Source organism: Vespa crabro, chromosome 5 (assembly GCF_910589235.1).
Source record: "Vespa crabro chromosome 5, iyVesCrab1.2, whole genome shotgun sequence".
NCBI classification, from domain to species: Eukaryota; Metazoa; Arthropoda; class Insecta; order Hymenoptera; family Vespidae; genus Vespa; species Vespa crabro.
Window position 1 is genome coordinate 7,323,205 of NC_060959.1, and position 14,618 is coordinate 7,337,822.

The following is a 14,618-nucleotide window of genomic DNA, read 5'->3' on the forward strand; positions in this document are numbered from 1 at the left end:
TAAATTCAATCGAAATTTTTTACCAGCCAATCTCTTGCGATTTTTTTTTCTTTTTTTTTTTTTTTTTTTATATCGCAAAATATTTTATATTGCAAAATATCCTTTTGCATAAACATGATATCCTTCAATAATTTTCGTCTTTGAAATCTATTTGAAAATGTTACTGAAATATATAGAGTGTGTTGCGGATTGACTCGTAATGGAATTGACTTTTTCCAGAAATCGTCTTTCTCCTGGGAATAAAAACACACTGCGAATATAATGGATACTCTCTCTCTCTCTCTTTCTCTCTTCCATTCCCTCGTACCACCATTTTTCCCTAGGGTATATCTCTTGGAGAGACCTTTTCTCTTGCAGATTATCACGGAGAGAACAGAAGAAAAGTGTCTCAGCGAGTAGTTTCTTAATCAAGAATAGCGACACTTTTCTTTCGTGGACTCATTCTCGTTTTTCTTTTATTCTCTAGGCGAAGTAAGTATATTCAACGAGGACGTGAATAAAATTTAATGCGATCAAGAGTGTCGTAGAAAAACATATAAAAGAGTGCTAAATAGAAAAAGGAAAAAAAAGAGAGAGAGAGAGAGAGAGAGAGAGAGAGAGAAAAGAGAAAGAGAGAGAGAAAAGAGAGAAAGAAAGAATATCTTTCGATAAAATGTAATAAAAGTAATCAATTTGCTTGAATTAATTTTTTTTTCTTATTATTAAAACAATGTATATATATTTTATATATCTGACAGGTTAACGAGATGGACTCAAATGGACTTAAATGTTTTATTTTTCATTTTATTTTTCAATGTAAATTAATTAAACAGCAATACGTTTTGTTCTCTCTCTCTTTCTTTTTCTTTCATTCTCTTCCTTGTTCAATTTCTTTTCCCATCAGCCGGGCATACGTTTATCGATCTCATCGTGTGTTATCCTCGCGTGAAATCTTTTAATCCATACTCGAGAGCGGGAATAGTCCCGAGTGACAGGATCTTAACGAGCATCTGCTCCTCGAGGATGACTCCACGTAGTCCCAATGGATTCATTGTGGAAGAATAAGAGAACTTGGTAGCTGTTTCGGGGCCCTTTTGGGTCTTACGTCCCGATTATCCGACGACACTTCGCAATTAAATAACACGTTCCACCGGTCGTACTAGAAGAAAACATTTTTCTAACGACTAACCTCTCGATCATCGGCCCTTATACAAGATGACTCGGCAAAGTAGAAACATCAATCCGTTCGAGGACCCACAAAACGATATCCGACAAATGGGCCTTTAAGTGGAATCTTTCTTTCACTCTTTTATTACGAATAAATTATTTCTCTAAATGGGAAAACATATAATATTGGATGGCAGGTCGTAATCTCATAGAAACGTGAAATTAAAATGTTAACTTTAAAAAAATTGACAATGTTATACGCGTTTCTATAAACTTACATATACATATATATTAATTATTTTTTGATTTATATTAACGATGTAGAATATGATTAATTATGTTTTCGAATGGTAAAACCTGTAGATATTTATAGAAATGACGTTAATTGTAGATTGTCATCTATTACCATTTTATTATTTTTCTCTATATATTTTTTATTATGTATTTAAGGTTTGGAATTCAATATATATATATATATATATTCCATTGAAAATTTAATAATAATTATTTCTACTCTATCGTTACTTTTACATATCATAAGAAGTCGTATTCGAATATGACTTCTATTCAAAAGAACGAGATTTATATCGAAGCACGCCTTCTTATCCTGTCTTCAACAGAAGATCAAAAACAGAGAAGAGCATTATTAAAGCGGTGGCACATGAATTTATACGGAATTATCTTTCAGCCTGTCGTTCTTATGAAAAGATCACTTTGACCGACGTGAATCGATGCAAAAAGGACAGAATCGAAAAGATGAGATTCTCGCAAAGCTCGGAGAAAGAGACGTCGTAGAAAGAACGTTCAAAGCGAGTAACGATGTCGAAAAAGGATTGATATTACAAAGGAAGAGGAAGAAAGAAGATTTCTTTTTCCTTTTCTATTTTTTCTTTCTTTCTTTTTCCTTTTTTTTTTTTTTTTTTTTTTTTTTTTTAATAGAATCCGATGAATTCTTTTGAAATCATATTCTACGAGATTCATGCATAAATTCATCGTCGTTAGCGATAATTATTATCAATGAAAAAAAAAATCGTTTCATAACGACGAACTCGTCTAATTTCATAAACGTAGACGACAAATATGATTTGATAGACAACATATATATATATATATATATATATATATATATATATATATATATATATGTTACGTACATAAATAATATATTAAGTATTGTAAACAATAATATAAAAGTATTGTCAATATACTCAGTATAGTAAATATTGTGAAAAAAATCGGAACATGTTTATTCAACATATAGTATTCTGTAATTAAAAATAGAATGCATTGATAGAAAGAAAAAGGAAGTAAAGGGGAGGTATATATATATATATATACACTATATATATACACCTATATATATATAGAGTTTGCATTTCGAGAATTTCATCGTGCTTTTCGACAGTTTTCTGACAGGAAAGGAGATTCCAAATGTGTCTCGTTGACTTATCGGTTCATCGGCGCCACGAAGAGAGGACACGTGTTGTTTAATGGGGCCCCTTTTAAAATTCGAAATCTTTCTACGGTTAGAAGATGCCATCTCATCGGGGTATATACTCGGGACCACGCAGCAGGGGTTGCTCGACGTGCTCTGCCTTTTTTCCCTTCGCTGTCTTGATGCACCCTCTTTCTCTTCTTTTTCTCTTTCTTTCTTTCTTTCTTTACTTCTTACTTCTCCCAAGGCGACAATGATAAATCGTATATGTCCATTGATCGTAAGAAGGTCCAATAGAAAATATTCTTTTATCCTTTTTTAAGATTTTTCCGCTCGATGGAGAAAAGAAAAGGAGAAAGAAAATAAAAAGCAAATAATAATAATAAAGAAAAAAATAAAGAAGAAGAAAAAAGAAAGAAAAAGAGAAAAAATAAAAAAAAATAAAAAGGGAAAAAGAAAAAGCTTAACTCTCCGTGGCTTTTCTTATGGTCCCACAAATGTCGAAGACTTTAAGACGTCGTAAAATACCAAATGGATGCCGAACGAGTCGTTCTCAGACCTATACCAAGTTTCCTAGACCTTCTTTCTCATTCTTTCTCATACGAACTTACATTGAGAGCTCCCCGATATAACTATTATTTTTCTTAAATCACTTCTTCCGGTTCTAAATGCTCATTGTAAAGAAAAAAAAAAAAAAAAGAAATAAAGAACGAAACTAATCGACGTGATATCCGAGAAGGGATTTCATTGAGACAAATGACGTGATAGGATCTGGTTAAGGGACTGGTATTATTTACAACTTCAAATGAAAAATTCGTTCTAACTCTCGTAAATCGTTAACTTTAAATCTTTCTCTTATAAAATTGACAAGGCGATAAATTTCATTTTATCACGTTAAAAATTTACTATCTTTAACTTTAACGTAATAGCAAATAAATCACCGACTTTAATTAATACCAATGATTAAAAGGAAAGTCAATGAAACGTTTATTGAATTTTTTAAACTTCACCATTACATTTAACACATTTCATATCATAGATTTTCGATAAAATTCGAATTAATTAAGGATTGAGTGAATATGAAAATTTCAATAAATCGATCGATTGGAAAAAATTTTTTTTTTTTTTTTTTTTTTTTTTTATATATCGAAGAAAATCAAACGTAATATACATATATATACCGGGTCTCTTCGGATCGTTTTCTTTGCTACGAGAATACGTTCGTTATTTATTGTACCAAATGTATCTCGGAATTCTACATTAAACTGCAGAGAAGGAACTTGGTAATCCTCCACCTCCTTTCACACTCCTGTCGCCATATGTCGAACTCCCAGACACACCGAGAATACATCTCAATCGACATCAACACCGACAGATGCTGCGTCTGAGTTGTGAGTCGCTCGTTTTCCTTCCATCTCGCGATGATGGTGGTTGCTCGTTGATGGCCGATATAACGTCGGAGCCATATTGGGCACCGAAGAACAATATTATTTTAGCTCTCGATCCAGGAATCACGTCGTATAGCGTCGCGACGTTTGCTTTGCTTTCATCATTCGCTGAGATTTTCTCTCTTTCCTTCTCCCTCGTTCGACAAATAAACCATAGCTGTGTTACTTATGATGCACCGGCCGTAGGATTCGGTTCCCTTTCTCTCTCTCTCTCTCTCTCTCTCTCTCTCTCTCTCTCTCTTTCTCTCTCTCTATCTATCTTTCTCTTTAGGTCTTTGTCGCGGATATAGTACGGTAGACCCGACCGGTTTCAGCCAGGAACGAGCTTCTCGATTTTCACGAAGGGGAAGGGTGAGTGTACGACAATAGTGACGGTACGAGCCCGATAGAAAATTCAGAAGTCTGATTTCGATGGTGATCCCATATTGAATGGGCTCAGATTGGGTGCCAGTTGGATTATTCGATGAAGACCTAATCAACTTTAATGAGTATGTTTCCCCGTGTTCTAGTACGTGATCAGGAAACAGAAGTTCAATGAATAATAGTAATAGTTAGTAGTAGTAGTAGTTCCTTGTTCAATTTATTCATTTTATTTTCTATTCGATTCACGAATTTATTCGTTTACGTTGCATGTACGGTATTGAGAGAACAGAGAGGACGTTTTAAATCGGGAAACCTCCTGCTTAGCGTGACTACATCTCGGTAGTGACTCGTAAAGTCGACGAACTAATGATATCTTCTGGCAGTAAGTAAGAATTTGGAATTCGTATAAAGAACAGGAAATACGAAATACCGATGGATCCTTTGAGTATTTTATTTAATTATGATACAATTTTAATTATTTTTATATTTTCAACATTACTGATGTTAATAGGATTAATTAATTAACATCATAGAGAGTAATTATCATACCAAATATCAAACATTTTTTCTTAAACTCCTTAATTACATACGTTCCAAAGGAATATCAGATGTTTTTTTTTTTTTTTTTTTTTTTTTTTTTTTTTTTTTTTTTTTTTAATAAACATCAAAACTGATAACGAACTCATCGGTTGTTTACGATCAAATTCAGGTATCCCAAATTCTTGAATGTATACGCGAGGATCGTGAAGATCGCGAAGATTGTAAAGCAATGTTTCGAGTAGCTCAACCACCCTTCCACCTCGTTGTGAGGCCCAAAAAAGCTGTGGCACGCACTCCAGCAGCGCCGAGAGTAGTCCCTCTTTCACTCTCCTTCTCTCTTCTTCTTTACGTGCATGGTCGTTCGAAGTGAATTATAACCGGTGTCGCGCGAAGTTACGCCTTCCTGGATTTAACCTATGGCCTGTGAGGAGAAAGGTGGAGAGGAAGAGGCTGAGGTCGATGGGGAGAAGCAGAAGAAGCAGTGGAAGAAGGAAGAAGAGAAGGAGGAGACCGTACAAACGACGTCCAGGACTTGTCCAGGACTTATGGGTTATTCAGGAGAGGCAACATTGGTGGAGAAGAGAGAGAGAGAGAGAGAGGGAGGGAGGAAGAGAGAGAAACACGTTCGTTCGATATATGCTAAGCAGTCGGCCTCCTGTATCGCGTACATGTACCATGGCTCTGGTTTCGCACGTGGGTGAGATACGCACATGTGCGTATGCGTGTGAGTATTCGTGTAGCTTTATATACGTGTATATACATGTATGGATATATACGGGGTGTCGGATACGTTGCTTGTCTCACGACTTCAATCGATTCGGGAATGAGAAAAAAAATGTGGGGGAAAAACTTTGAGCCACTCACGCTTCATTGATTCATTGTTCTTCTTTGTCTCTTTTTTTTTTTTTCTTTTTTCTGTTTTTCTTTTTCTTCTTCTTTTTTCTTCTATCCATTTCTTTTTTTTTTTTTTTTTTTTTTTTTGTATAACTTATTATATGCATCGGTATCGAACAAGATGGATACGATATCGAAAGATCGTATTGGCGAAGTAAGAAGTTTACACGTTCGATCTTTTGAAGATCCTACTGTATGGTCATATTTTCTTCAGTCAGTCGATCAACATATTAAAACTTTCAAAGCTTGCAAAATTAACTTATTATCTTGTCCGCAGCAAATACTGGTCAGAAATATTATTACTAATATTTAGAATGTCACTTAATGTACAAAAAGACAATACACAAATTTGAAGTTATTTGAGTTTTCTTTCGGAGTCTTCTACGAACTCGTTCGTGAATGGAAATATACATAGAACGGACATCTATGGTTAGAAGATTTGTGCTTAGAATATCCGCCACCCCGTATACGCCCACGTCGTTCAGCTGGGTGATGGCGAAAGTGAAAAATATCTCGTGCAGCCGTAGCAGCGCTAGTAGTATGTTTGCGTGCATATGCAGAGGCTCGTTCGCGTTATTAGATCTCTTTCTCTCTCTCTCTCTCTCTCTCTCTCTCTCTCTCTCTCTCTCTCTTTCTTTCTTTCTTTCTTTCTTTCTCTTTCTTACTGAAGTCGTTGCCTCGAGAGATATCGGGGCATATATGCCAGCTGCCATTGATTCGGTCGTTAACCCCATCTTGAACCGATAATTCTTCGATTTTTGCGCAAATAATGATGCTGATATGATACAAATTTAATCTTCCAACACTACCATTAGTACTACTATTTATTACTAAGTTAACTTTAGATTAGAAGAAACGATAGATACTCTTTCGTAAATAATCAAAAACGTGTGCTCTTCTATCTCGATATTTATCGAGAAAATTATTTCATACATGTGCTACGCCATTGCGAGTATCCTCTCGAAAAGGATTACTTGCTAGAATGAATTGGATATAGTGGAAAATTATAACAGTGTTTTTGTACGTAATTATCTTACTTTTATTTTTATATAATTTCTATCTACACATCTTACGTTATATTTATATGCTATATTAACATAGGGACGTCTTAACGAGATAACATTTGTCTCATTAGGTTAATAGATTTCTAAATAAAAATGATTATAATGAGTCTTTCGTTTATCCTTTTTGCAAAAGTATCGCTGCAATGGCAATGTAAATGGAGAATAGTAAAATGAACAAATACTTGAAAGTTTCGTTATAATGGAGATGAAATTCATCAAAGGTACGGAAGTACTAGTAAATTCAACACTAACTATAAGTGAACTAGTAGTTTTGCATCTGCGATGAGTTTCTACTTTATACGATGTCAAGTGATACCTGACATGATTCTGTAAGGCTTTCAACCTCGAAATATGAATTTAATGAAAAAAAAATTTAATGAAATATTTTCTTTAAAGGGTAAAAAATGATATGATATAGAATTAATAAGGAGCAAAAAATTGGATAAAAAATTGGTCGAATTAATCATTATGATGAACCGCGTGGTGAGCTCAATAATAACATCGTTAACTTTATTATTTTATATAACAAATCCATTGATAATCTTAAGAAACATATTCAAGCTGGTAGGACGTCTCTCTCTCTTTCTTTCTCTCTCTCTCTCTCTCTAACCTCTCGAGGGGTCGGTCTCGTCGGGAACTTTAAAATCCTATATTTCCTGTCCCTTGGACCTGTGGATCACCCTTTTTGCTTTTTCCTTTCTACTTTCTACCCTCGTCGCTGTGTCCTTTTGTAAGGCTCACCACGGGAGGATCTCGTTATAAGCACACCATGCCTCTCGTATTCCGTAGGTGTTAGGTTTCTGACCCAAAGCCCACAGTAAGAGAATAAAAAAAAAGGAAGAGAAAAGAAAGAGAGAGAGAGAGAGAGAGAGAGAACTTTGTCTTCCCGCTGTGTAGACGCCGATTCACGATGGCCTTCTTTTCGGGACCTGGCTCCCTCTTTTTCCTTTATTATTTAAGGACTCACCTAAGACCATACTCCTCGTCAACTTACCTCAATGTGTAGTATTTTGACAGCAGGGGACACCGGTATTTTTTGCAAAATTTTGCCGGGTGTTTCGCGAAGAGCCCACCTTCGTTCCTTTCATCCTATGCACCATTCGGTGAGATCGATTTCTTTTCTGCTCGAACATAACCCTCGATGGTCGATCAAGAACTTGGAAATTATGATACCCCATGCTGCGTATCCCATCAATGTTTCTTTATGATATCCTTATCGTTTCTTTTCATTCCTTGTCTTTTTTTTTTCCTTATGATTATTTTTTTCCCTTTTCGAAATAGAAAATGATTTCGTTAAAAAAAAAAAAAAGAAAAAAGAAAAAGGAAAAAGAAACAACAACAACAAATATTCTAACGGAAGTATAAAGACGACTTGTTAATATCATATTGTAATATTTCATTTCAATTAGCGAAACTTTAATTAAAAAAACAAAAACGGTGAATAGTGTTTCTCAAATGCATTTAAATTTGAGATATCGTATTAATTTTTGATAGTTAACATCGCGCAATCTCTTGTTTACGATTATATCTTATCTTTCGATTCGAAGATGGATATCATCGAAGTAAAGGGAGTTTGATAGAAGACACACAGCATTGTCCTCTTGCAGCAGCTTCTCCTTGTCGTTATGATCCTTCCGACTGGTAACGCACGTACGTGTTTTGCGAGAAAAGAGCCAAAGTGGTGTAGAACCCCTCGTGACAATTGTGTCTGGCAATGCTTGTCGAGGGTCGACGCCTTCCCTGAAAAGGCCTTTCTCTCTCTCTCTCTCTCTCTCTCTCTCTCTCTCTCTTTCTCTTTCTCATACGCTCTCTTTACATCGTACTCCCGTCTTGGAGGCTCACGCTTGCACTCTGGCCTGGCTGCGGGCGCAGCAGACATCAAAGGATGTTCGGTGGTTACCACCCTTCTTGGTATCCACCCTCGTGCAAACTTCTCGCATAATTGCGCGGAAAAAGAAAAAGAAAGAGGAGTGGAGAAAAAGAAAGAGTAAGAGAAGAAGAAGTAGAAGTAAAAGAAGAAGAAGAAGAAGAAGAAGAAGAAGAAGAAGAAGAGGAGGAGTTAGAAAGAGAAAGAAGAGAGAAAAAGCAAAAGATAGCACACAGAGAAAGCGCCTAAGAGGAGAAACGTAACGAGGTCAGAATCGAGCTGTTCTTGGTAGCTAGTAATAACGAGGAGAGGAATCTCCTTGGTAGATTAAAAGAAGATTACTTTTTTATCTCGTCGCCTCTTTAGACCGTCATGAGAATTTGAAGGGGGTAGCTCTTTGATTTTCCGATTTCTTTGATGATAGAAAGTAAGAGAAAGAGAAAGAGAGAGAGAGAGAAAGAAATAGAGAAAGAGAGAGAGATCTCTTCTATTTTTCTCATTCTTTCTATCGATCATCAAAGAAATAGGGAGAGTAAAAAAAGAAAAACGATGAAACGATCTTTACTAGAAATTATCCACTCGGTGAAGTTTCGGATTTATTATTAATGATACTCCTGTTATTTGCGAATCACCAATTCCCATCTCTGGCTTTTAATCATTCTCTTTTTGATAATTGGCTTTATTTCAGCATATGGTGGTGGCAAAATTAAATTGTAAATTATGTTTTTCTAAATGAAAGTGACTTCGGGGATTATAAGTAATGATAAAAAGAGAAGATGATAAAGGGAGATATATCTCGTTTAATATTTGATACGTGGTAAATGATGATAAATCATCGAAGAAAGAAAGAAAAGAGTAAACGAAAAGGAACGGATTATTGATCGTTCGTCTTTGGGTCAAACGAGACGACCTGTCCTTTCATATATCAATAAGCTATTCTTTATATTCGTTGAAGAAAAATGGCAAAAGCGAAAGATTTTGTGGACATTTTTACGAGAGAAAAAAAGAGAGAGAAAGAGAAAGAAGTGTAACACAAAGGACAGCATCAATAAGGGAACAACAGCAGGAGTAAAAGGACTCGAACGAATGGAGTTTCGATTTTTAACGACGATAGCTCAACGTAGGATTTCTCTCTCTCTCTCTCTCTCTCTCTCTCTCTCTCTCTCTCCTTTACTTTCGAAGGATAATTATTTTCCAAGACCTACGGGGTATCCTTCGTCTTTTTTACGACGTACCCTACAGCGTTGGATCTCCACGAAGTGGAGGAGGAAAGATCTAGAAAGTGCCTCTGGCGGACCTTGTCGGAGGGCAACGGTGTCGGGGTCGTGGGTATACGATATCTGATGCAGAAAACCGGTAAACGTCGGGAGAACCGTAGGTGGTGGGACGTAGGAGGAAATCAAGAAGGGAGGAGAGAGAGGTGGAAGAACACCGAAAGCAAAGACACGACCAAGGGGCATGGCACATTGTCTTCGGGTGGCTTAAAAATCCAACTCGTGCCTCGTTAACCGTCCTATCAGATACCATGAGACCCTGTATACCCTTCTCTAGATAGAGAAAGAGGAAGAGAGATATAAAGAGTGAGAAAGAGAAAAAGAGAGAGAGAGAAAGAGATAGAGTACACGCCATGCACCCGTATTCTTCTTCTCGAGCTTCCTTATCCACTGTCTTCGCCGACTGGTCCATGTGACCTTGTGCCTACCGAACACGATCCCTTGTATTTTCAGGATGGTTAGGTAGCTCGATAGTTCTTTTTTTCCAATGCGGTCATAGGGCCATCTGCTATCTCTCCATCCATGACACCTTCCAATATCTTTTTAAGAAAATTCATTGTTAAATTAGAAATATACTACGTTAAAGGATTATACTAATATACGATTATATTAGTTTAAATTTTTAATATCCAACTATTATTTTGCAAAATGGAAAATAATTAAATTCGAATTATTTATACAAATTTTATAGATCTTCTTTCATTGACATTTATATAAATGTTATAGATTTTCATTTTTTTTTTTTTTTTTTTTTTTTTTTTTTTTTAATGTGTTGATCGTATTAATACAGATATTTTGAAGTTTTAAAGAATTAAATAACGACGTAGTTAAGTACACGTTATAAAGGAATTCTACGATAAGATTGATCTTTGTCGATATTAAATAAAAATTTATTCGTGAAAATGGAGAACAATATGTCACTTGTTCCTTTCATAAACGTCGAAGTAATCGAAATAGATTGAAATAGGTAAAATGATTGTTACCAACTAAATGATGGAGCAATAAAGTCTCTTTTACAAAACAATACGCCTTTGTCTTCTATCGATAGATAAGAAATGAAACGGTTAACGGTGAGAATGGTAGAAAAGAAAAGGAAGAGGAAAAAATCTCGCTTCGGTTCGCGCGATTTGGATTCGAGAAGCCGATTACATTCGAGCGGAACGATTGCGGACGTTGCGGTCTTCGAGCCAATCGATACGCTTAGCATTTCGAATCCGAACCACTTATGTGACTTTTTCTTCTTCTTTTACCCCTTCTTCTTTCTTTTTCTTTTTCTTCTTCTTCTTCTTTTTTTTTTATCTCTTCTACGTCTTCTCTTTTTCTCATTCCTCTTTTTTATTCCATCCTTTAATCTCTTCCACCCTCATCATTTCAAAGATCTCTAATCAGACATTTCAAAATTGTATTAGAATATTTTCTTCTCATTTATTTCTAATAACACGAGTTCTCTTAATCGACGATTCTACATAATGATTGAAAACAAATTTTGCAATAAAACTTTTCCAATAAATCAAATGTGCGATTACTTTATAAAAAAAAAAAAAAAATGAAATTTTACTTTATTATCATTTTATAATCAATGTCATTTGTCAATATTATCAATATCCAATAATTTGTATTATTGATATTACTAATTGGTTATTATAAATTTTACTCGTTTATGCTTTTAAAATAGGACGTAGAAAACGAAAAAGTTTTATTATCGAATTAATATCGTATACCTATAAGGAGGTAAATAAAAGATCGGGTGCACTTAAGCGTTTATACGAATTTGTCCGCGTGCATGTCGCTTATCAAAATTATCACCGTACGGCAGCCCATTTCTATGGATTTGTGGGACAAGCTCACGCTAGTTTAGCCGCTGGACAAATACGGTGGCGTGAGTCATCTATGCGAAGCATTCGTATCGTTCTCTCGCGGTAGTTCGTTTTCTTATCCGACTATTTCTCTCTCTCTCTCTTTCTCTCTCTCTCTTTCTCTCTCTCTTTCTCTCTCTCTCTCTTTCTCTCTCTCTCTTTCTCTCTCTCTTTCTCTCTCTCTCTTTCTCTCTCTCTCTCTTTTTCTTTTCATTTCTATCTCTCTATCTCTATCCTTCTCGATAAATAAAGTTCTCCCTTTCTCCACAGTATGACGTCACTAGGGTACTATATCCCGTGGGTAGAAAATACCTATCATGCCTCGACAGACTAAACACACATATACACACATACACGCACGTATATATAACATATACGCATACATATATATATAACTGCAAGATTTTCCGATAAGCCAAGATTTACCGTGTCCCCCTATTGTCTCAAAGCCGCTATAAATTCTGATTTACGTGATAGTGATTGTTAATGAAGAGAAAAAAAAAAAAGAAAGAAAAGAAAGGTAAAGAAAAAAATATAATACAATATAATATTTTTCTCTTGTTATTTCTTTACATAGGTCTCCAAGCGGAATTGTTTTACGTCAGAGAAGGTGTGATCAATGAATATGCAATTAAATTCGTTGTACCGGTTCCCGCTCAAGTTCACAAGTTGCATTTCACATGGCAAAATCTCGCCGGCAGACCGGTAAGTTACAAAATATTAATTTCTCGATTTATATGATTTGGAATAAGTTATCTTCTGAGATTAAGAAAAAAAAAAAAAAAAAAGAAAAAAAAACGATAGAAATAGATATAGGAGAGACGAGATAATTCATTTGTTATCATAGAAAAAAAAAAAAACGAACGATTGATGACTTTGCGATACACGAAGTGACCAACTGATCGTTCGAATCCTCGTTCGTCAAGGTTGAATGGTCACGTTGAAACTACTATCGTATTTTTTTCTTCTTCTTCTTCTTCTTCTTCTTCTTCCTCTTCTTCCTCTTCCTCTTCTTCTTCCTTCTCTTTTTCTCCTTTTCTTTTTTCCCTCTCCTTATTTTCTTTTTCTTACGTTCTAAGAACGCTCGTACTTATCAGGATTATCGAAGCATATCTTTCCTTTCCCGCACCTCATCGAGGTTTTCAAACGGGGTTCACAGTGGCGTAAGAATTTTCTCTTGAATAATGTTTTCACATTTGAAAAATGTTTCCTCCCTTTGATGATAAAATGAATAACGGGGGATCTTATTAAAAGTTCGTGAATGAAGATTGAAAATTGGAAGGAAAAAAAGTAAATTTATATCACATAGACGTTACAATGATTTATATATAATAAAAGAAATATTAAAGGGAAAAAAAATGTTTCTTCCTGTTAAACTCGTACGACATCATAAATTGATTTATGAAACAACAGCATAAAAAAAAAAAAAAAAAAAAAAAAGAAAATAGACGGAAAAAAAATGAGAGGAAAGAACAAACGAAGGAGAGAAAAAAAAATGAAAAAGAAGAGAAGAAATCCCTCTTGTACTTCTCACATTTTATCCGAAGAAGAAATGTTTTTTACAGTACGATCACTTTTATTATTGTAGTAAAAATTTTTTGCGAATCATCCTCGATGACTTTATTCATCAAGATTCTTTTTGTAATTTCGACGAATCGTATGAAATTTTTACGACTTAGAAAACTCGTTACAATCGGCAAAGTTACGTTGTTTTTATAAAATGTATAAGTACTCATTAATTTAGATTTTCCCTTTTTCTCTCTCTCTCTCTCTCTCTCTCTCTCTCTCTCTCTCTCTCTCTCTCTCTCTCTCTCTCTCTCTCTCTCTCTCGTTTTCTTTTTCTTCGCGGTGGTCGAAGGAATGGTAGGTACCTGGACAAAGTGACGGCGGAAAGTGGACAAAGTGCGCAACGTGGTGTCGGATTGACTCGTCGACGAGACACGGAAAAAAAGAAAAGATCGGCCGAGTAGGACAAAGTGGTTCAGCCACTTCTTCAAGCCGTTCTCTGTGAGCTTGAGAGAGAGAGAGAGAGAGAGAGAGAGAGAGAGAGAAAGTTATCGGAGGTAGAAAAAGAAGAAAAAGAAGAAAAGTTGGAGAAGAGGAAGACTGACGAGCGGTTCCGAGACATCCGTCACCTCCGTGACAAAAGCGGGTGTTCTGAATGGTAGTTAAACTCGCAGGTGGCTGTCGATCAAACTCTTCTTTCTCTTTTTCTCTCTTTCTCTCTTTCTCTTTGATTCCATTCTTCTGTTTCACATTGTTTGTAAATCAGTCTGGGTAAGATAAGTAGAATGAAAGGCATTTAAGGAAATTTCTCGATAAAAGAGAAAGTTTTTATAACATATATAACGCTCATTTATTCTGATTATTTATAAAAATTAATTCAAATTAAAAATACGAACAAAGTTAATTGATCGTTCATCTTCTCTCTTTTTTTTTTTTTATATCCTTTCAATGTTATGAATATTCTTTTAAATATTCTTTGGAAAGATTTATTTTTAATGTGTCGCTTAATTATACGATATAATTGTAATTTTTTCTTCTAATACGTTTTGTAATTTTGTTATTTTAATTTTTTTTTTTTTTTTTTTTGTTTTTTTTTTTTTTTTTTTTAATATTTATTATATCTAATTAAGTTCTAAGTTATATTAATACGAGCTAATCTATTATCTTGAACATATCAATTTCTTAAGGGTTTGCTTTTGTATCGTGTTAATGTTAAATTAGATAT

At 34.9% G+C, this 14,618-nt stretch overlaps 1 protein-coding gene across 3 annotated transcripts in view; it reads left to right on the forward strand.

The window, feature by feature from the left end:
- Positions 1-14,618, forward strand: part of LOC124424071 (tyrosine-protein kinase Dnt-like) — a 29,002-nt gene that overhangs the window by 6,364 nt on the left and 8,020 nt on the right. Inside the window, exons 1-2 of one of the 3 annotated variants that reach the window (XM_046962591.1) lie at positions 5,126-5,490; positions 12,465-12,592. In XM_046962591.1, the coding sequence (XP_046818547.1) occupies positions 5,349-5,490; positions 12,465-12,592 (270 nt within the window). In that variant the 5' untranslated portion in view covers positions 5,126-5,348. Of the gene's footprint in view, positions 1-5,125; positions 5,491-5,542; positions 5,657-12,464; positions 12,593-14,618 lie in introns of those variants that run through there. The other 2 variants (XM_046962593.1, XM_046962592.1) reach the window with 2 other exon arrangements.